Source organism: Spodoptera frugiperda, chromosome 4 (assembly GCF_023101765.2).
Source record: "Spodoptera frugiperda isolate SF20-4 chromosome 4, AGI-APGP_CSIRO_Sfru_2.0, whole genome shotgun sequence".
Taxonomy (NCBI): domain Eukaryota; kingdom Metazoa; phylum Arthropoda; class Insecta; order Lepidoptera; family Noctuidae; genus Spodoptera; species Spodoptera frugiperda.
In genome coordinates this window covers 4,887,621-4,911,488 of record NC_064215.1, presented here as the reverse complement: position 1 = coordinate 4,911,488, position 23,868 = coordinate 4,887,621, and the positions used below count along the sequence as shown (strand labels likewise).

Below are 23,868 nucleotides of genomic sequence, written 5' to 3'. Positions count from 1 at the left end.
TTCAGCGTGGATATCCATGTAAACTGGAACATACCATGAAACGATGTTATATGGTATTTTAATTTGACTTTTAAATATTTTTGTAATGTTGGGTAATAGTTTTACCATAGATATTTCCCATCGAAATTAGATAGCTGGATAATTTGTACGAGTAATCGCTAGATTAAATGGAGGCAAATCTTTAAGAGCACAGCTCTGACGTAGTAGATTGAATTTAACACGGTATTATTGAAAATAAATATTTAAAAGATGTCCAATCCCCTTTCTCTTAAGACCCTTTTTTTGATGAGAAAAATGTATGACTTCTTCCGCCTGTGAATGAGGCGAGAGGAGAGTCAGTCTCTTACTGACTAAAAACCCCGTTCCTAATCCTGCTTTCCGAACCGGAGCCCCGGTAAACCCGCTAGGTAATCCGTAGCTCCGGGCTTCAGAGCAATAGCACCAGGTGACCGGCAAGGTTCCAACACTGTCATCAGAAAAATATTTACAAAAATCTAAGTTACCTACAGTTTTTAAATTACAGTTTAGACTTATGTATTCACCACGACAAATTACACTCTGTGCCAGTCTTTTGACTCTTGTTGCTACAAATTTTATTTTCTACGTCTGTATTTTTGCTTTCGTTATCCTGAATAATGCTTCTGTAATAGGGAATAATAAATTCTTAGCCAACTGCTTTAGTTTGAAAAAGGATGAAATTTATTGACGAACTAAGTACTCTGAATATTATTTTTACCTTAGGTTTACGTACTTTATGTGACCGTACTGACAAGATTTAAAGTACCGTTTGTATAATTGTGCGTTTTCTCATCAATGGAATAAGCTGAAAACATAATAAAGCTTACATAGCTTTACATCCACTTTTTGCCAATTGGTAGTCATATAATAGGACTCTATGTGGAAAACTTTAAAAGTACTAGGTAGGTATGTACTTCTACAAACTACAAGGATGTTGTACATTTAAATTGAACTAAAACCCATCTCTCTACCGTAGCGCTTTTAACCACTATTCAACTAATGAGACAATTCAATAAAGAGTGGGAAAATCTAGATTTAGATTTAGGTAGGTTGGTACCTACACCACTTCACTATCACTATTTCAAGTGCGACACGACATCTTTTTAATTTCTTAAACTAAGACCTAAGTATTAATAATTAAGGGCATCTAATTAAGCGATTGTAATAAAATAAGGTTGGTTAGAAACTATTTATATAGACAGACCTATTTTTATATAGTTGTTCGGTAGACCTAACTAGGAAAGATTGGCGAAAACTTTAGAATTTTCTAACTTATGTAATTTAAACTATTTTCAAAGAATAATTTGTTAATCGACTTCTATATTTCAGCGCCTATCGCCGTGTATAAATTATAATTGATTATTTAAATAAAATATATTTGTTGTGACACATTTTTGAAACCTATAAAATGGACTTAGGTTACCTAGACCAAAGTTTAAGACCTAAGTCGAGTTAAGGAGGCTTGTATTTAAAATGAATAAACTTTAGTATATTCCTATGTTGTTTCTTATTCTAGATCATAAGAAAAATCCTAAATTAGAAAAAAAAACACATAGTATCTATGTAAATAGGTACCTAACTTAGTACCTAGGTAAGAACCTAGATTTGTCTAAAGGCGGCGTCGGATTACCGAAGCAAGAGTAGCAATTACTTTGCGCCCTGCATTTAAGGGGGGCCCAATCAAAACAATAAAAAAAAACAAATGCTTTTTTACTTCTGCTTTTTTACTTATCTACTTTCTTAATGAGAGTTGAGAGAAAATACTCAGGTATTTTCTACGGAAGTTTGAATTGGCTAGTGCCTAAGCCTATGTAAGTATTTGTTATAAATGAAGTGAAGACGCTTGAAGGTATTAGATATTCACCGAAATTGAGAAGGAAAGTAAATTTGAAGAAGAATAAAGCATTCATAGGTTAGTTATTTAGTATATCTAGGTACCTACCTATATCATTTTTAAGACGACCATATTGACTGGACTACACGGTTGACGCAGTGCCTGAACTGCTGTACAACGTGTCGCGGGATCGATTCTCGTGTCGGGCAAAAAGTGCTAATGATTTTTTCTGGTTAAGATGGCCACTTACAGCCCAGACTCAAGAAGTTGTGGGAAGTTATGACTGGGAAAGCACGTAGGCATGAGGCACCTACGGTAGTCCTGCATCGTTTTCAGAGAGTGCATCTGTGTTTGCGCGCATACTTGTGCACTGGTTAGGCCACCATAACCGAAATTAAAAGGGAGACTTTAATAATTTTACTATTGCATAAATTTAGGTCAAGTTTAAAACACCAGAAGCTGGACGTCGTGTTTTTTTTAAACTTTATTGAAACTATAGCGCGGACACGGGCCCTGCACTTCCCTATAGGTATTTATTTTGTCACAAACACCTTTACATCGATCCCAATAAAATTATACATATATCTTTCTAGCTATAATAGCCAAGAGCCAAGTCTAGCAAGCTTTTTAAAGATATGTAAATTAAGCCTCTACTTCAGCCATAAGGTTTTAGTTTTTCATTGATCGCCACTGTTTCCCTGAATTTTCAAAATGGGTTTGGAAATTCTATAAGTGGGCCCACTTCATCCAAGATCATTCCCACCCTTTCATCCATCCACAAAGACTCAATTTTATAACCTACCGCCCGTTTATCATTATGACAATTACTAGGTATACCATGTAGTAATGTGTGTAAATTATGATCAATCAGTAAAACACAGGCAATCAAAGAGATCGCAAGTGCACTGTTCCTAAGCAAGATGACTCTGGCCAATAAAATGCACAGGGCAGTGGGGTCAACTTCGAGTTAGCAGGAATTAATTTTCGAAAACAGCCGATGATGCATGATGAATGTACTGAAAAGGGGGTCAGACAATAAAGATCTTTGCTGGTACCTAACTAAAAGTATACATTCAGAGAAGAGTTTATCGTTACAGACGATTTTGAGTTCTTGCTATCAAGAAATGTACAAATTACGATATACAATAGTTGACGACCTTAACATTTTCTCATTTATAAGTGTTAATAAATTAAAATTAACGCATATGAGCTGAAAACAGAAATAAGATAAATCAATTAGATCCTAATAGTGAACGTTAATTTTTAATTTACCACATTAATTGCATTGCATTTCATTAATTAAAAAGTAAACGGTCTAAAAAAGCTCCTATTCCGATTTGCGACTAACTTCATCTTCGATGCATGACAGTTGACAGCCGTCAACGTTTTTTGGCACTGACAGACTGACACTTCTTATCACTTGAGTTTGACGTAACGTAAATGTACATGTTTGTTTTGAGGTTATAATAGAGTGCAATGTTTTTGCTGCATTTAATTATATTTTAGTTAAGTAAAGTACTCAAATCTTGAATTAAACTGTGCGTAATTATTAACGAAGAACTTTGTGTAGCAATAATAAATCATGGAAGAAACAGAAGCGAAAGAATTCGATGCCGCGATAGGTGGCACGGAACACCTACCATTTTCAGCTAACAGTTTAAAGTTTGCGTCTTCTAGAAGTGTTGAAATAGCTGCTATGACTGAGAGTATTCTTAGGCCAAGTAAATCTAAACTTATATTCCAATCGCTGCCTGTTCACATGAGGCGGCGTGTAATGAGCCATAACTGCAAAAGATTACCTCGTAGATTGCGAAGAGGTCATTTAGAACAACTAAAGAAGAGCGGTTTACCTCCTAAGCAAAAGCGCCCATCAAGGAAATACAGACGTCGACCGGCAAATTTATTAGAAGAGTATAATCGGCGACAGAAGCAACATGTTTGGTTAGAAACACACATTTGGCACGCAAAGAGGTTTCATATGACGGAACGGTGGGGGCATCGACTACCGTACGCACCGTGCGACAAGGCATTTCGTGCTTGTTATAGAGGTAGCTCTGCTCACTGCCTTCTGCAAGATATCTCCTACTACACACCAATTCAAATAACAGGGACTGTAACACAGATCAAAGAAATGTTTGCTAAGGTTACTAGCTGTTTGTGTGGGCTGAGTGTTAGTGCTATGGCTTATATCAATGGCACTAGACAAGGAACTGCACACATCTATAATGTAAACTCATTCCCATTCGGTTATATTGGCAAAGTAGAGTTTATTTGGGTCCCAAGTGATAGTACTAATAAAACCTTGTGGCTTTTTGTACATCCATCACAAGCTACTATAATACAATCAGTTTTAAATGATGCATCCTGTACACAGGACAATAATGATTATGAAGTAGCAAAGAAAAAGAGGAAAGTTGGTAGTGTTACAGGAAGTATTGAAATAAAAGTGATGCAAAGGTTTAATAGATTTAGATTAACAGGACCGAACAGCCATGCTATAGTGGCAGAGAGTCTGAAATGTGTGAATGATGATCTTTTAAAAAACGCAAAGTGGACATCATTGCATAAGCCTAAAGATTTAATAGACAAGAATGAATATTGGGAAGCAATAAGTACTGCCAAGTCTCCTGCTCAACTACCTGCTCATATGGTTGTCGGACTAGTGGTAATAGACCCTCGTTTGAGAAGACCGAGATACCGCACAAAAGCAAAACAAGATACCGATACAGATATAAATACTGACACTTTACGTAAAATTCCACCTTATCTCTCAAACTCTCCACTGTGGGATGTGAAAATACATGAATCAATAAAAAAGGAGTTGATGACTAATGGTCAGTTTGTGAAACATATAACCAAGAACAACCTTGTTCCTGGTGTAGTTGATGAGGACGATCCAGCATTGCAGTGTGTGCCTGTTGTGTTGGTACAGAGACCTGGTTCTCAGAATCCAGAATTCAAGAAAATTGGTAAGTAACTATAATCTGCAAACAGTTTAATTTTATATCAGACTTATATCAAATGTATTTCAAATAATAACTTTATAATAATATAACAAAAATATACAAATATGGATCTTTGTAATTTCAGGATATGGCAGTGGATGGGACATAATAATACCTTCAGGATATGCCCTACCATTCTGGTTGACATTCATCATGTTTGGAGCAAGATCAGGCGGTCTACGGGAAACAGAAAGCTTAGCTTTTGAAATGGGAGAATGCTATCTACCACCAGACTCCAATGCAGGAAAACAGAATGAAAATAGAATAGAATCAGAAATGAGAGACAGATACTTCAGGCTACCACCAAGTAAAAGGGTTAATTACAATAAAATTGCAATAAATAGTCCTTTCAGATGTCCCTGGAATATACTGCTAAGTGACTGGAGTGATGATAAAATCAATGAGTTCTTCGTTTTAAGGAATAAAACTGCTTTGAATGAGATACAGGTAAGCTAAAAATCATAACAGTACTGTGCCCTACTGGTTGGTTTATTCGAACTGGCCATTTCCAGTTTCATTACATTAAACATAAAGGAAACTCCTACTAAGGGTACTGTTGTAAGTTATTACGCAAATCAGATCAGATCTTTAAGTGTATTATTTGTTTTTGTTTCAGGACTGCATAACCAGGAAGAAATGCTTACCAAATATCGAAAATGGCACCAAATGTTTAGTTCCAGTGTATGTTAAAGTAACAGCCAAAGGTAGTTTACAAAGGCATGCACTTATTTGCTTGCCCGAAGTCAGTGACCTATCGAATTTGAAGACCTTATTTGAACCACACCATGAGGACCCTAATGAAAAAGTCAGAAAACTAAAACGCAAAGAACATGTAAAGTCGTTAAAGAAAATCAAAAAGAAAAATTATAAACTCAAGAAGAAACTTCAACAAGAGAAGAAACCAGTAAGTTTGTGATTTTAGATGTTTTTGTATCAAAATATTGTTTTAGTTACTTTAGCAAAGTTTTAACTTTTGCATCTAATGTTTCAGATGTACACAAAGAAGCTACGGAAAGTGCATCGAAGAGAGCCATCAGAGTATGTTAAGGCTATGAGAGAATTGTGGCTTCCATCCGAAATAGAAACAGTACGCAAAGTCGGCACCAGAGAAGTAATGGGCTATATCGCGCAGGGCGCTTTTAGTTTCACTGAAGCAAGAAGTTGTGGTGTAGGATACATTGCATACAATGCATTAAGACACCTCCTAAACACAGGCCTAAATCAAGTTCTCGTTAGGAACCCAACATCGAGAAAATACAGACTAGCAAATATAGTAATCACAATGAATACATAAATAAAAATCATATTTTATAAAATTATGCATTTATTTTTTTCACTAATTATGTTATTACATATTCTATTTCACCATAAAAACCTACATTTAATTTTCTAGGTTTCACCTTCGGTTTAGGATGAATAGCAAAAATAATTTACTTTCAAACTCTGTCAACAATATTATATTGATACACCCGCATTCTCTTTCAGCACAACAATGATTTAGGAATAAGTCAGTTGTAACATAGTATAAATATTCTCAAGATTGTTTATTTATGAGATTTCTTTAATATATTAGCACGATACTATTACATTACAATGTAAATGCTTAAATTTGTACGAGGTCAACTCTGTCCCGAGTAAAGGTTTTCCTATAACTAGTTTTTACATTAGTACGCGTACATCGAATTTATTGGGATAGGCCCGCGGATACAGTATACAATGTATGCTACTACAGACAGACTCCAGGCAAAACTGAATGTTCGGCTACAGCCGAGACGGGCAACATCAAGAGCTGTACACACGCCCCCTGCACCGCCAACCCTAGATCTTAGACCGCTTCCTAGCAATGGCGTCCTCGACCGCCTTCAATTGTTTTAACAGCTCCTCTCGTCTCGATACTGATTTCTTTGCAGGTCCCGAATTTACTGGTGATGTCGCTCCACGTTTCTTGCCTCCGCCAGATTCTGAAAAGTTATTTTATTGTCATACCTAATCCCCACAACACGTTACCACAAAATGACTTAGATTTCCGTAATGTATAACAATTAGAGAGTGTATATAGAGTAGAATATAAGTAACGTAGCTAATGGCTGTTGACGCGAGACCAGTTTTTTTTTTTTAATTTTTATAATAAAATTAGACGATAAATAAGAGTAGACCATAACAGACTATGTATTACATTATCAAACTTTAAACTACAAACTTACCTTTATCGCTCGGGACTTCTTTCTTGCTGGTAACAGTTGTCACTGCTGCTGCTAATCCTGCTCCCGTCTTGGCATTTAACCTGAATAGAAAATTAGAAATAAATATTCAACACATAACATACAATAAATACATAATAATATATAATATCCATAAATAAGGGATTTACCCTAATTAAGAAAAAAATAGACAATGTCTGATAGAGAGGAATAGAAGAAAGAAATTTATTTTAAGACATACTCCGACCCTAAATAACTTGAGATAAAAACAAGATACAACTTTATTTATAATATGGCCAATGTTGTGATATTATAATACATATTAAAACAATTATGTATAATAAATAATTCGAGCATTCTCACCTGGGTCTGGCAGCTGCATTGAGCAGACGCGCGTGACGAGCACGCCGAGCACCGGAACTGCCTGATGATGATGACGAATGTGACTCGCTCTCCGATTCACTTGAAGACGATGATGATTCTAGAAACAAAACAAAGATAGTTTCAATAACCAATAGCAGTTTAGATTTTTACTTGGATCTTAATAGACAATTTTGTAAAAAAACACTATGATACGTTTTTTTATTTTTTTTAACATAGCCCTACACTAGTATTTTCTCCTGCGTCGTGGGTGCGTTTACAAACATACAATTTCACATATACATGACACCCAGACCCGAAACAACAATATGTGGATTACACAAAGAATTTCTCCGTTCGGGAATCGAACCTGCTACACGTTGCACGACAGTCAGTTGCCCAGATACGGCGCCAACCGTGCAGTCAGTTTTCCGTTTAGTAGAGAGAATTTTGTCTCTATTTGATTTGTGAAGTTCTTTATTCATAGTTTCATACATACCAGAACCTGAAGACGAAGACCGCGAATATTTCTTCCTATCCCTGTTGCGACTTGACATTTTATTACGTCCATAAGGATCCATCTCATCCTGGAAGAAGAAAAAAATAGTTGTAAATAAATGTTCGCAAAGAATGGAGGCGAAATTTGTTCAGTATTGATGTTTCTGGGTAATGATGATGAATAATACATTTTTGGCATTTTTATAATGATGTATCCGTTACTTGATGTATAAAATAAAGAAACAAGTCCGTACTTTATGTCTATGTAGTGCATGCGACGCTGGGGGCGGCGGGTTGGCGGACAGTTGTCGGGCGGCGGCCGGGGACGGCGCGCGCCGCCGCGGCGCTGGAGGGTTCATCGCTGTCGCGCGCGCCGTCGCCAGGCGCCGCTCGCGGACTATTACTGATGGAGACAACCTGTGGCGTAACAAATAAATATTACATATACATATTTAGAGCTAAAGTTTTTAGTATGTAGTAATAAGAGTATACATGATGTCAAGTAAGTGAAGGCAATAATATCAAAGCATTTTGAATGTCTTATCCACTCTAACGTCCGGCCCGCGCGACCGTTTATCTCTCTAACGTCCAGCCGCGCACGGCATCCGAACCGCGCGCGACTCGCAAGTTCGTCGTAACAAAAAACCTATATAGCTACTGAACCGTAATGCCTAGAATAAAAAAAAGATTTGAATACCAAAAAAAAGATAGAAAAATACTCTACAATCTTAACGATTTTTTTTAATCTTTAGTTAATCTTTAAAATACAATAAAACGGGTTAAACATGAAACACAGAAAAAAAAACAGAATTATTTCTACCTTTTTAGAATATACGGCACAACTATTGCATATTTTATCAATAAAATATTTTTACAACAAACTAGACTCATTACCCTTTCTTTTGATGTATATATGATTATATTCGGTTAACTCTAAGTATTGTAATTAAATCGAAAGAAAACACTACTCGTAATTTTACACATCAAAAAACCTGAGGAACACATTGACATTATTATGGAATCTTCAATGAATTTAGTATATTTCTCTTTGAAAAATGTATTATTTTGCTTATTACGAAATGTATTTCGATATTTTATATACTATTGTAATGCAAAGTATGTAAAATATGTATAAACAAAACTAAAAGTGGCCAACACCATACGACCGGCCATTTTTTTCGAAACAATCGTTTGAAGTTAAAATTAGACTAGATTTATCAGCTAAAACTGTGATATTTATACATCATCGTAAAGCACAAATCTTCTAGTTTATTTTGATGTATAACACTTGCAAGATAAATTAAACAAAACTGTAGTATTTACGACATAATTGTTGGAACTCACAAAAACACTTCAAAAACGAGTCAACTAACTTTAAAAAATTATATTTTGTTTGTCAAAGCATATTACAACGCCATGTCTTATTTTTTCGTCGAACAATTTATTCAGCTGTATAGATAATCAGTCAAAACTCACCAAACAAGACCGTATTTTAAACTAGAGGGAGTTAAACAGAACTAGTCGCTTTGGATACTATAGTATCCATGGACGTATGACGCTCCTTTTTTTGGATACCGTGCTATCCATGGACGTTAGAGTGGTTATAGAGAGGCTACAAATTAAATTTAAAATAATATAAGCAGTAATAGATTTGTAGACTTGCAGTTCAATCCACTTTTACACATTCTAGCTGAATATAATAAAAAAGATTTGAATCTCACCTTTGTCTTGAAGAAGAAGATGCCCTTCTCTTGCGGCGCGCACTAGGAGACCTCGAACTTCGGGAGCTGGAATTTGAAGAGCTGCGGGGTGAGGGGGGCGGAGCGAAGGGGGAAGGGGGACATTGTCGATGGGGACATGTCACGTGACACATGCGCACACGGCACCACACGCCAACAGTACAATGAGACAAGAACGAGCATGCATGGTTGTTAATACAGAGATTAAAATGATAGTGATGAAGTATCGAACACCGCAAACACCACGACATTAGACGAGTTATGAAAGCGAAACCCATCGCCCAAGGGAGAAGGACGAAGCGGGAGGAAATTTACAATTAGAACTTTGTTCTGAACATTACTTAACTTTGGATTCCATAATTTTTGGTTTACTAGAATATAGTACTTTATCACCTCACTTGTACTGGAAAACTTTGTAAGAACAACAGTATAAAATCTGACCAAATATTTCTGTCATAACTTTCAACACCTATTTTAATTTTTAACCTTTAAAAGATCAATTTGTTCCTGGAAAACTTGAACAAGAACAAAAGTGTAATATTTTTAAAAACACAACCAGTGTAACTATCTGACCTAGCATAATAGAGTAACCTAATTTATACCTGGACGATGAATACGAGTCATCAGAGGACGGTGGTTTCCGTCTCCTGGCGGCTGGTTCAGCACGCATCCAAGGGTCGGCCCAGTCCTCGTTCCGTCCGTCCCCGCGGCGCACGTCCCGCCCGTCACGTCCGTCTCGCATGTCACGCCCTTCGCGGCGTTCTACTTCTGCACGTTGGACTATCACTTCTCGAGAGGGTCGCACCCGACGCTGGAATAGAAAAGTTTTAGATGTATTTCGGATCATTAAACTATAGTTACTAGTCAATAAAGCTATATGACTGTCACAGAAGCTCAGAACTATGTTAAAGATCGTACGACCTGTCAATTAAGGTGCAAATTCGTTTGTATAGAAAGATAGAAAGTAAGTACGTATTATTTACATTATGTTACCAGCAAAATACAAAAAAAATTGACACCATAGCACAAAATGGCTAGTGTTCAGCTTAGTCCTATGGCCCAGCAATGAAAGCTCAAGTTTTTTTAACATTAATCGGTCATATCAACAGCTAAAGCCTCAACATTATTCATCAAGGAGTAAAATCTAAGTATCAAATACACACCTTATGGTAAGCTCCTTCTTCTGTCATGGCAAGTCGTTCATCATAATGTGGGACTCTGTCATATCCAGCTCTTTCCCGCTCATACATATGTTCACGTTCGTAAAAACGTTCCCGTTCGTCCATTTGTGGCCTCGGGAATCGACCACGGTACATAGGACCGTATGGCCTAGAAAATAAAGTTTATATTACTTACTATAGGCAATAAAATTGATGTTACCTTGAATAACATGATCTCAGGTTAATAATCCAGTTGTAATATAACTTTAAAAAACAATTAATAATTATATGAGACTAACTGGCCTGGAAAACTTTGTACCGCCTCAAACATTTCTTTCTTACCTTTTAAACCTTCCCTGGACTTCCACAAATAATTTGAAATAAAAATTTGCCAATTAGGTCCAGCCGTTCTCGAGTTTTGGCGAGACTAACGAACAGCAATCGATTTTTATACATAGAGATGATTAGTTGTAACATACCCTGCTCTAAATGCCTCTGGATCCCTATAATGTGGGGGCGCAGCACCTTCATGATGTCGTGGTGGCGAAGCACCCACTGCGGCCGCAGCGTACGCGAGTTCAGCGTCCGGGTCATGTACAACGCCACCCACAGACAAGTGCAGTTTCTTCTCTTCAAAGTCCATGTCTTGTTCTTTACGTTTGTTTGCTATCCTAAGCATCTGTTTAAAGAGGTTGATTTATTAAATACCATTATTTTAATTTTGCATTATTGTTGTACAAAGTACTTATCGATATTCTGTCGAATTTTGTTATAAAAATAAACAGCATATTTAAAAATCTCGATACTTATGTATATCTATTAAATTGTACAACGCAGTAATGAAAGATAATAAAATATCTAAATATTTATAATTTATGACAAAAGTTTCAAGCCAAGATATTCAAATCAAGATTTTAGTTGAGGAAACATCAATATCACTTTTGCAGATAAAGTTAAGTAAATAACGAACCTCTTTAGCAGTGCGCAGTCCTCTCTCCCACGCCGACTCCGGAGGAGCCACGTCTCTGGCCGGCGCGGCTGGGTATGTCCCACCCGGGGGCACGCCACGTACCACGTCAAACATGTTGTAGTTACCCTTGTCCGTCACACCCGGGTGAAGAAACCTACAATCAATAGTAAAATGTTATTATTGTTGAAAATCGATAGATGCTTTTAGTAAATTAGAATATTGTATTCTACTAGTCTATGTCTATTCTACTCATGTTTACATAGATTGAATACCTTATATAAGACGATTAATATAATATATTGCTTTACTAAAGCAAACTGGTATTTTATCTAGCACTATCATTTATCATTATCTATAATATTAAAATAAGTCGGATTTTCCTGACGCTATAACTCCAGAACGCACAAACTAAATTCTACAGTTTTGCATTCGTTAGAAAGGTCTCGAGCTCAGTGACGTTTATAGCAAAGAAAATTTCAAGAAAAAAGAAGGAAAACATCATTGCATCATTGGTGGCGAAACGGAGTTCGCCGGGTCTGCTAGTAATTTATAAAATTGTAAGACATCCAGATATTGCATAAGTTATTAGGTTGTTGGTCTTTCCACAATTAGCTAAGGAGTAGGTAGAGATCTACCATCAAGAAGCTAAACTTAATGTTACAAAACCTGGTTGTACAACATACCTGCAGCTGACACCCCAAGTACATGCTCCTCTGGAGAAAAATCGACACACCGGCCGCGGCTCACTCTCCTCCGGGCGCCTCTCTGCTTCATCAGACACCTCGCCTTCTTCCAGTGATGAACCGCGAGACCGTACCGCTGGTTTTACTTCCTCTGTTTTACAAGAAAAGGATAAAATAATTAATATCTACTAGAGGAAACAGCATGTTCATTAAATGGGATATAATCAATGGGAATAAAAAGAAATGCTGTTAATTTGCGTAGTGACGATAAAACGGGTGAATAGAATTCGAGGGGAATAATAAAAGTTGGGAAAGTGTTCTAACATCTATTCACCCCATTCCTGAATCTATTCACTTCGTTTTACGGTATGTAAAAGACTATGAGGTTTGTGGTCATCAATAGAAGATATATAACAAACATAGTACTGTTCTAATTAACATTGGAAGATTGATGTAATGAATGGCTCAACAAGTCCAAAAGTTTGAGGTTTAAATAAATAGGGAGACAAAAATTATATGGACATTACTGAAATTAATTGATTTTACCTTTTTCTACTTCTTTTTCTTCCGCATCACCATTAGTAGCCTGCTGTTCTACTACAGGTTTTGGCTCTATGCATTCTCCTTCTTCTGCCTCAAAATCTAATTGTTCCTCTCCATCTTCTGTATTACTCGTCTTTTCTTGTGGTACCTATAAATACAATTTAAAAATGTTTACAACCATTTTGTCATTTAAGGTTTTAAATACAAAGCTTTCCCAAGAACAGAAGAACCAATTTACTATGAATTTCCTCCTCTGATGACTCCCAATATATGATGTGATGAAGTCTATTAACGAAATACAGATTTATAAACAAAAGTCATAAAGCATGCAATTAAAAATAAATTAACAAAAAGAAACAATAAAAATGGAGGTAAACTGGGTATTTATAAGATTTTTTTAAAGATCCATAAAAAGCCACTCCTTAATTACATCAAACGAATTATTCTTGCTCCAGGAAAGTGTTACAAGCTGCCCTTCAAATAAACCGTAAAAGAATACAAGAGTTGTTACAAGTAGCCAATAGCGCAAAGATTAATAAATCAAATGAATGGTTGCACCAAGAATGTGTTAAACATCCTTTGGTTAAAAATTCAATGGCAACCACTGTAAAATACTGACATTCAGCCAATTCATTTTAGATTGTACACTGAATGAGTCGTCAAACAAAAGAAGGATTTAGTTACTTTTTCTAATTTAGGAGTTTCAGCCTTTCCACTATCTGAACGTGGTGACGACTGATTGCTTGCGCCGTTCACATTTTCAGCTATATGCTCTGGTGATGCTGGGGGAGACTTGGGCTAGAAAATAAATAAACCAAAAAAAAAACTTAAGAAACATACATACTTACATTGTATTATAATAACATAAAAACAAAAAAAATCTAGTTGAAGTTAAGAATATATTTTGGACAAAAAATAAAATATAACATAAAAAGGTTTTGTAAATAATTTAGAGTGTAAGAAGACCTGCAATGACATGCCATCTATTAATTTTATTAACTATTACAGAAATACACAAAATTACGTTTAGTCCTCTCTCGGGCCCTCGGCCCCCGATAATTTATGTTTCCACTCGGCCAATAATTAGGGTGTCATCTCGTCCCCTGAGGTCCGAGTGTGAATTTTGAATATCAGCGAAATTTTAGTTTCCACTCGGCCCTCAAAGTACATTTGCTAAAAGGTGTTAGCAGTGAGATGCCCGCGTGCGTACAGGGGTACACGCGTCCCCCGGAGGCCGAGTGTGGACTATGTTTAGGGGACGAGTTGACACCAATGAGCAAATATTTTTTGGAGGATCCGACAATTTTGAAATTAAATCTTCAATTTATTGATAATTAATAAGTCTTTTATACCTAAATGCTGATTAAAAATTAGTTATTTACCTTTGATCCTTTCTCTGTCTCCTCTGGTTCCATGGATTCCAAGTCAGAGACATCCGACAAATCCTCATGACTTATATTTAGGTCTTTTCCATCAGGTTTGTCACTAGTTCTGGATTTACTTCTAGATTTTCTGTCCTCCTGGTCTGATTCCATTTCCCCTAAGAAAAAAATACCATATGGAATAAATCAATATTCTAAATACCTAATACACCGAAAAAATATTTTTCACACCAAATACTACATTAAAAAATTTGTTACATTTTAATTTATTACCTTCTGAAATTTCTTCTGTAGCAGGATCTTTATTGCTCCTTTTATTATATGAAGAACTCCTACTTGACCGACTAGAATCTGATCTACTGCGTTCACGAGGGACGGGCACCATCTTTTGTTCTGCTTTTGTATGTCTTCTCCACTTCTCATTCCTTTCCTTTGGACTCCAATCATTACGCTTAGCAGTAGGTGATGTTTGTGGTGATGATCTATATGACTTTCTATCCGGAGAAGGACTTGATGAAGGTGATCTCCTGTTGGATTCCCTCGGAGAGTCTGGAGTAGCTGGTCTAGATCTATTGTTTGGTGAACCATGAGTAGATCTAGCCGGACTGCTCGGACTCTGCGGTGTCTTTGGTCCCTCTCCAGCTGAGGGTGGAGCTGAAGAGTACTGATCACCATGTCCTGGTGATCCTACATTTGATCCCGCATCACTTGGAGATTTAGGACCACCTGGTGATGCAGGTATTGAGTTTTCCGGAGAATTTATATCTGAATGCGCTCCACTCAAATTACCTGGTGATTGTGGTCTTTTTCCCTGAATGGGAGATTGTGGTGATGGAGACTGAGATCGACTCTCTGGAGAGGGTGAACGTGGACCACGAGACCTAGGGGACCTTGGAGATTGCGGAGGGGACTTTGCCCCCTTTTTGGAATGTTCGCTTCTATCTGATGATGAACTCCTTCGACTTCTCGAGCTAGTACTGCTACTACTTGAAGAAGTCTGATCTCGTGAATCTTCCGAATCCATCTCTGTAAGAATGGAATTAAAGTATGAAGGTAAAATCTTTTGACGCACTAGTCCCAACCCAAACAAGCATTCTTATTACTTACTTAATGTTATTTTGTTTATTTAAGTAGCTTCAACCAGTCAAAATATGCATTACCTTATCAAATGTTAGTTCAAACTGTTATCAATGTACTTCAATAGAAGCAAATATCCAACGAAACACTTTTTGGTATCTGATTAAGATATTTTTAAATCACACGGAGCTATACACTTCCACTAACTGTAAAAGTATTACTAGTGAAATAAAATATCAAGTGTCTAATATAAGTAACTCTAATGAAGGTAATTCATTAATGACTATTGCAATGAATTTAATAATGTACACATTAAATTGTAAAATTTGATTTATTTTTTGTCTAGTAAACTGACTTCTACTTAAAATATCCAATTAAAATACTTAATAGGTCATTAAGAAAATTAACTTAATGACTTAATAAAGTAATAATTTTGTCAAATTCCCATTAATTAACATGCATGCCTTTTGTACAACTCACCTTTCTGTGCAATTTTAATAGGTTATGAAATCATTATTTGAAAATCAACAATTATAATTGAATTTACTAAGATTGGGTAAAGTATTGCTCTTCCTAAAGTTACAATGACCCATCATTTAACACCTACCTACCAAGTATTTGCACATAAATGTTACTTTCAAATGAAAAGAGACAATTTTACTCTTGTTCTGTTCTATGTGTAATAAAGATTACTCAAAAATCTTAAATATTTAAAGAATTTTGTAAAACTTTACTCTGACAAATTGAAATAACTGGTAAATGCTACGTTGTGATGTATATTGGAAGACACATCCAGCCTTACCTTCACGAAGACGCCTCGAAGCCAGAATTGGTTGCACTTTGAAACACTTTTCATATTGCAAAGATTTTTCAACTTTTATAACCACAACACATAAAAAACTTAGGTCTGTCACATATATAATATACTTTTTTGAACGTTATACTGACGAAAACTTATTAAAATCAACACTACTTCAACATGGCTGTGATAATAAGGAAATATATGAACATAATAAATAATCACTTTCCAGTACTTCCGTAGGGTTAACTTACGCCCTTACCTTTACTGAGATGGATTAGACGGTTAATTTCTTGAAGTAATTGTAATTTATAATAAAAATTATCCTTTATTTGCGCCGCTAACGATTCTCTCTCAACGAAGCGAAGTCATCAAAACCATAGACAAAAAATACAAATCAATCAAAAATCAAAGTGACGCTACGAAATAGTGATGAACTACGATAATATTACTAAATTCTCTATGGTCTAATTTCAAAACAAATCTTAATAAATAAAATTTTATCTTTATCATTATTAAGTCATATACAAATAAACAAACAGTTTAAAATATTTAACAACAATTTAAAAGCAACATTATATAGGTGCTACCTAAGTTGGACAAAAATCATAGGTACCAAACAATACTTTAAAAAAAACTTGCATACCAAAAACAATTCAAATCCGCGGCAATTTTACTTTGCTACTGAGCTACACTCAAAAATCTTTAAGGAAATACTGATACCAATTACTATAATTAATTTATTTCCACCATGATTGAACAAGCCCTCGATGATCATTTATCAGATAATGACGAAGAAGAGAGCTTTTTTCAAGATGTAGATATACTACAAAAGCATGGAATTAATGTAGCCGACATCAAAAAACTCAAAGCAGCTGGTATTTGTACAATAAAAGGGATACAGATGTCGACAAAGAAAAAGTTATGCAACATTAAAGGATTTTCGGATACTAAAGTTGAGAAAATAAAAGAAGCATGCCAGAAAATTGCTACACTTGGTTTTATGACGGCATTAGAAGTTAGTGATCGTCGGAAACAAGTTTTTAAAATCAGTACAGGAAGTTCAGAATTAGAGTAAGTGTCATTACAAACTTATATCGATAACTAACTACGAGATAAACTGGACGTAGTTAAGCAGAAAGGACTCAACCCACACTTTGGTCGAAAATGAGTTATATATACCGAAGAGGTCCTTAGTGTTGGTTCTATCACTCAGCAAAAAAGATCCGTGATACTACTGACCTAAGTATGGTTTTTTAATGACACGGACCAACCCACATAAGGACGGGTATTATTTTACAAACCACTGTAATAACCCAAACTGTTTGGGTCATTTTTAATAAATCCGACTTGCAAAAAGCAGGTCTATATTTATTATAATAGAGTTGTCTCAAGACACTTGAATCGTTTCTGTTAAAATACCATTTAAAGAAACCAGTACATTTTTTAATTCCACTAAAAGGACTCAAACTATGTGTGTCATTTCAGTTAAATTACTTTCATGGAAAATGGTATATTTTTTATTCAACTAAAACGACGCATACCAAGGATACGTAATTTCCTAAATAATAAATCTTTTTTATATAAATATCTGTTTGTTCATAATTTTTTGTTCATTGGGTCTTTTTTGAGAAATTAAAAGAAATACTTCCTAATGTAAACATCAATTTAGCAGAAACGACTCAAACCCACATTTTTCCCAATAACTCAAAAATAAGTTGGTCTATGATATTACAACTTGACTAATAATATTTGTGTATATTTTACCCTCACATGATTATATTTTAAATTACTCCAAATACAACACCATTAGAGCAAAACCCACCTAAACTTAAAACCTTCATAACTCAAAAATGACATATTGTGGGTTGAGTCCTTTCTGCTTAACTACGTCCAACTATCCAAAATAATCACAACATCCGTCCTACAACAGACTGCTATGATATAAATTGAAGGCATTCACCATATTTTTTTAGTAACGTAATTTTCGTAGGTAATCGAAAGGAGTGGCCCTGTATCCGATAAATGGATAGGATTGACGTAAATTCATAGTATTTGGTACTCCGATGATACATAAAATATTATCAGGGAGTAACTAGTTTTTTAGAATATAGGTATCTAATTATGATAACAAAATACGTATCATGACTCACGGGACTTACGATTAATTACGATTATGAAACAATCGATTAAGAGATTGGATAATACTAAGAATCGCTTACTAATTATTGATGTAAAAACACATTAGCACTTTAGGTACGTAATTAGGTACTTCTTTCTAATATTTACCTGCTGTGTCCAGACGAATTACTCGTATTTTTCTTTTACTCACGCGTTTAAAGTCCAATGGAGTCCATTTTTTTTAATGATTCAAATATTTTTTATCAATTTCCGTACTTATTAAGGTGGGTAGGTAGCTAGGCGATCTACCTACGAATGTCATATAAAAATGATCTTAAATGCAATAAAATAAAACATAATATATTACATTCAAAACATCGCTACGTGATGCTCGATGGCTTACTCTCAAATAGAGTGCTATCGATTTGTAGATACGAATTCAATTTACTTTATTGTTGACTTGTCAATTTATTACGATCATACGATTGTAGTATTATTCATATTTTTATATTGTAGGTAAGTAGATTCATAGCAACATACTTAATTTTCATCATTAATGTACTTTGTCAATATTTACAACTACATCTATTTAAATTATGAGCTAAAAGTTAAATGGTCACAATAGTTTTAGAAAATAATAGACCAGCTACACTTAGCAGCCAAAGCTAGCTGTAGTTATATTCATATAACTAGTTCAAAATGGGTGTACATTGTACCTCTGCCTACCTCTTCGGGGATAAAAGGCGTGATGTTGTATAAGTAGATATTTTTTAAATATTTTAGCAAATTACTGGCTGGCGGTGTGGAGTCGATGGCGATTACTGAAGTATTTGGTGAGTTTCGGACGGGGAAGACTCAGCTATCCCATACTCTTTGCGTCACTACGCAAATCCCCAATGCAACGGGCTACCACGGCGGTAAAGTCATGTTCCTGGACACTGAACATACTTTGTATCCTTTTTACGTAATAAAAAGAATTGCGGCTAAGACATTTCTACATAGTCGTGGAGTCGTAGATCCTATTGCCCTATCTAGTAGGTTTAAATAAGTAGGTAATCTTTAAATCTGTTTTAAATACTTTACAAACAGTTACCTACCTACGTAGTAGGTACCTATCGGTTACTTGCGACTGTGCCTTTCGTCAGCACAACATTAAACGAAGTTTTCCTAAATTAAACTAAACACCTTGCTTGTTATTTTTTTAATTATCTTGCTTAAATCCATTTCTGATTATTTACAGTACACCCATGCCTCAGGAATGATCGTTATTGTTAATTTTCGTAATATGAATTCCTACATTTACATTATAAAATCAATACCAAAGATTTTGGGCGCCAACTCGCCAAGTTATTGATTGCGCATAGGCCATCTCAAATGACCCGTACATTAGTTGGTCGTGTGCCTGTCTGTTTGTGACAACCGGTCTTACCTACCTGGTAGGTACAAGGTCTCTTTAGATGAGGCGATGGTCGACTACTTTGTAAAGACAAAAAAAATGTAAATAGATTTATATTGTATCGGTACCTAGGTACAACAAAGGCGTTGAAGCTTAAATTGTATCTAAGCCCAATTTCAACAAAGTGAGCTGCTCATTCATTTGGCTTCTTTTCATATACACAACAATAATAAATAATATTCCTAAGAGTACTAGATACTAATTACCTTGGTACACTATGGCTTACTTGGCTTGACTATAAAACTATTACGGAAATAGATACACGATAGATTATACCTATTATTACATGCAGATACATTAATGGTGACTTCCAGTTCACTAAATAACTAGTTTACTACACACAAAGAATAAAGAAACACCAAACACGTGGATATCATGTGGAATGCATTAATATGATTGGAATACTAATATAACCATTTAAATATTTATGAAATGACATCTTCATTCATTATTATTTCCTCATAAATGTTGATGTAGGGAGCTACCAATTACGTCATTATTAATTTGTAGTATTAATTTATTTATATCTTAATGTTGAGGAAATTCTTTGTGTGCTTTTTGGTTTTATTTTCCTTTGTTTATACCGGTTCTAATAAAGAAACGTAGTACTGTTTTGTTTTTATTAATATCTGCACATTCGAGTACAGCCTTTTTATCTTGTAATTCGGGGTCCTATTAGGTATTCATGATTCTGATTGACTCGATAGGCTGGAAGATATAATGGTTTTATTTTCAGTAGGTAGGTTAGTACCATTTTATTATTTCTGTGGCTAGTACGTTACGTACGTCTCCTCCCCATAATTGCGTCACGAGCTTCTTCCTGGTTTCCTTCCTTCCGCAATAGCCACGGAAGCCACATCTATTTTTCTACAATAGCACAACACTAAACTTGTTTAGCTTTTCTACCTAAATTCGTATTAAACTTAGTAGAAATAAAACAATTAAAACAATCGGTAGTGTACTCATTTGACAAAAACAACATTCAACTTTGTATGGTCTGACATCCCCTACATTATTATTATTTAATTACTATTGTACCTACTATAAAGAATAACATACTCGTTTTCACTTTATCAACTGCATAATAAAACCTCAATAGCTATCTAATTCCTTAACAATGCACCAGCCGGCCTGACCGACTTCGGCCAATTGCAGACAGATTCAATTTAGACCAAAGCGCAGTCCTAGATAACGTTCTGTATGCGAGGGCATACACTTCAGAACATCAGGTTAGTTACCATGTTCTTCGAGTTCGTAATTCTGTGTACTTAATGCTTACTGAGGACATTTAAAGAACTTTTGATTACACTAAGATCCAGGAAAATTGTTCCTCAAATAGAAACAATTACTTACACAACAACTTTATATAGTACCTTTCATGAGGCTATTGCATTTTAGCTGAGTGTAAGTTTCAATACCACAGGAACAACGAAGCAGTTTATGCATTTCATAAATCAAGCTGCTGGAACGGTCTACTTCAATACTAACCTTGGTGTAAATACTAGAAGTAATTGTTTGAACATCAACCTTCAAAAAAGACATTGGCAGCAAAACTAATATTTTGACATACCTATTTACTTTCTCAAGGCGGAACTCTTAGACTACGTGGCAGCCAAGTTTCACGAGGAAGCTGGAGTGTTCAAGCTTCTGATAATAGACTCTATTATGGCCTTATTTAGAGTCGACTTCTCTGGACGTGGAGAGTTGGCTGACAGACAACAAAAATTAGCACAAGTTCTCTCACGCCTACAAAAGGTTTGTTTAAACTTTTTTTCTAATTCTCATCGTGACTTGAGCGTGCGTCTAAAATGTCATGACTACATGAGTAATCATAAATGCCGATGTGTAGATAAATATAAAACTTATTTATAAGTTTACCAGCTACCTACTCGAATGAGGGCCCCAAATTGCCGTACCTTACGGTATCATCCGATCTATTGAACGTAATGATAAAATTGAGCCTGAGGATTACGAGTAACAAGCATCTACCTACCTCTACCTATTGCATACCTACAGAAAAATCAGCTGATGCTATTTATGTGAAAACAATATTGATACTGACTCAACTGTGGACTCAATTGATAGCATTTTTTGGTCACGCGACTTACGAATGGTCCTATACACTAATGACATCCAGATATTAATACAACAGCTTCGTACAAGAATGCGTCTATATTTAACTTTAACGTTAGTACTTAAACTACGCAATATTCTGCGTCGCAGTTATTTCAAAATACTACGTTTTATATTCTTGTGTGATGCCGACGGCGTCTAAAACAGTCAAGTTGGAATTAGAGTTCAAGATCACAGTGGCAGCGGCCAGCGTGATGGCGCTACACACGCGTGATTGACTCGCTTGGTCTAAATAGATAAATATGCATCCGGTTTTGAACGAAACCGTTCTTAAATATAAACTTACTTAACCGAAGATAAGGCATTGAGAGTTTATTTTAACAATAACTGATTAATTTTGTTATTTATATTGCCTTTCATTTCATTTAGAGGCTTAATCACGCAACGTCCACTTGATACCTAATTAGTAATTAAGTCCAATTAAGCAGGTCAAACACATAGTAGTATTTCAGTTCCCAAAGGGCTAGGAGCGGTTGGGCAGTTAGAGGTGTGCACATAAATGTTTAGAATATAACTTTGCATTTTGTAAAACAGTTGGTCAATTTTAAAGCTTTAGGACAAAGAATTAACCGGTTTACCAAAACCGTAGGTATCTGCTAGGCTTAGCTAATTATATTAAACTTTACATCATCCCATCACACTATCTATTTTAAACGTTCAGATATTTGAATACATTTAAATATTTTAATTATAGATATCAGAAGAATATAATGTCGCGGTATTTATAACAAATCAGATGACAGCTGATCCTGGGGCCACATTGTCCTTTCAAGTGGACCCTAAGAAACCAATTGGAGGGAACATTCTTGCTCACGCTTCTACCACCAGAATATCTTTGAGGAAGGGCCGTGGGGAGAATAGAATCGCAAAAATATACGATTCTCCAGACTTGCCTGAAAGTGAAGCAACATTTGCGATTACTAATGGAGGTGTGGCCGATGCTAAAGATTAAATAAATATTGTTAAGTCTACCTTCTGATGTTTTATTTAATCAGCACGATATAGCAAAGCCTGAGTTATCAATACAAGCGAACCTGCCTAATGCATACGTCTCACAGTTATTTTTAACCTTGATAGCTTATTTTTGACAATTTGATCTTAAAATAATGACTAGATTTATTTTTAATCACTAATAATTTTATAGAAGAGTTCAGTGACTCATAATGTTCTTCTAACTGCAATAATAGAACCACACGTGTTACCTAACATGCAGAAAAGGGATAAAATTATAATTACGCACATTGTAAGCGATATGTCATACTTGATCGATCTTTTATGACGCCTAATCGTATGATAAATGATTATTAGACACACGCTGTAAATTATAATACCTATTTTATTATCTTATAAAACGTGCTGCATTATAAATATATGTGTTTGTAGTTTCCAATACTGCATTATTTTTTAAATTTCCGCTATAAAAATAACTATGGCATGATTGATAGAGATAAAATGGAATTGCATTCGATATTAATAAACTACCTACATTGGCCTTTTTACAGCTAGACATTACAGCAGATTCTTACCTATAAACTAAGGCCAAATTCTAAGTAAAATATTTCCAAGACGTGACAATTTTGTCTATTAATAAATAATATGTAGGTAGAAACTGAAGAAATGTCATCGACCTATAAAATCGGAAGATTGAGATAACTTCTGTAACCCGGGCTCGTCTTCACTCTCCAACCTTATGCAGTCAAGCGGACCCAAAGTCCAGACGGTAACGAAATCGTTTTGTTTTCGTCACACAGTGGCGTGATTCAAACGAACCAATTAAGTCTCTTGCTGCGATTAGATAAACAGCAGCTAACATACTTTCATGATTTACGCTACACGTTGTTTATCATATTATATGAAGTGCGTACGGTCTCAACTAAAATATATGTATG

The 23,868-nt window shown here is 35.4% G+C and overlaps 3 protein-coding genes across 7 annotated transcripts; 2 read left to right on the top strand and 1 right to left on the bottom strand.

Moving 5' to 3' along the window:
• Positions 1-3,255: 3,255 nt before the first annotated feature.
• On the top strand, positions 3,256-6,173 carry LOC118272486 (ribonucleases P/MRP protein subunit POP1). Its single transcript, XM_035589024.2, has 4 exons — positions 3,256-4,821; positions 4,943-5,304; positions 5,474-5,761; positions 5,849-6,173. Exons 1-4 carry the CDS (start codon positions 3,435-3,437, stop codon positions 6,149-6,151), a joined length of 2,340 nt encoding a protein of 779 aa, XP_035444917.2. The 5' UTR covers positions 3,256-3,434; the 3' UTR covers positions 6,152-6,173.
• LOC118272870 (zinc finger CCCH domain-containing protein 18) lies at positions 6,164-16,684 on the bottom strand. Of its 5 annotated transcripts, none has more exons than XM_050693360.1 (16): positions 16,532-16,683; positions 14,667-15,419; positions 14,394-14,551; positions 13,696-13,809; positions 13,015-13,159; positions 12,469-12,619; positions 11,786-11,939; positions 11,295-11,494; positions 10,819-10,984; positions 10,258-10,466; positions 9,638-9,718; positions 8,171-8,333; positions 7,918-8,005; positions 7,422-7,539; positions 7,062-7,141; positions 6,164-6,818 (listed from the first exon to the last, which is right to left on the bottom strand). In XM_050693360.1, the coding sequence occupies exons 2-16, from the start codon at positions 15,415-15,417 to the stop codon at positions 6,676-6,678; spliced, it is 2,721 nt and encodes a 906-aa protein (XP_050549317.1). In that variant the 5' UTR covers positions 15,418-15,419; positions 16,532-16,683; the 3' UTR covers positions 6,164-6,675. The 5 variants fall into 5 exon arrangements, with proteins under 5 accessions (XP_050549317.1, XP_050549319.1, XP_050549318.1 ...); XM_050693362.1 differs by having other exon boundaries at positions 9,638-9,703; XM_050693361.1 differs by having other exon boundaries at positions 16,273-16,643.
• A 161-nt stretch (positions 16,685-16,845) lies between these two features.
• On the top strand, positions 16,846-22,950 carry LOC126910651 (meiotic recombination protein DMC1/LIM15 homolog). The gene is made up of 5 exons (XM_050693365.1): positions 16,846-17,343; positions 19,174-19,341; positions 20,973-21,075; positions 21,434-21,601; positions 22,674-22,950. Exons 1-5 carry the CDS (start codon positions 17,021-17,023, stop codon positions 22,929-22,931), a joined length of 1,020 nt encoding a protein of 339 aa, XP_050549322.1. The 5' UTR covers positions 16,846-17,020; the 3' UTR covers positions 22,932-22,950.
• The last annotated feature ends 918 nt before the right edge of the window (positions 22,951-23,868 follow it).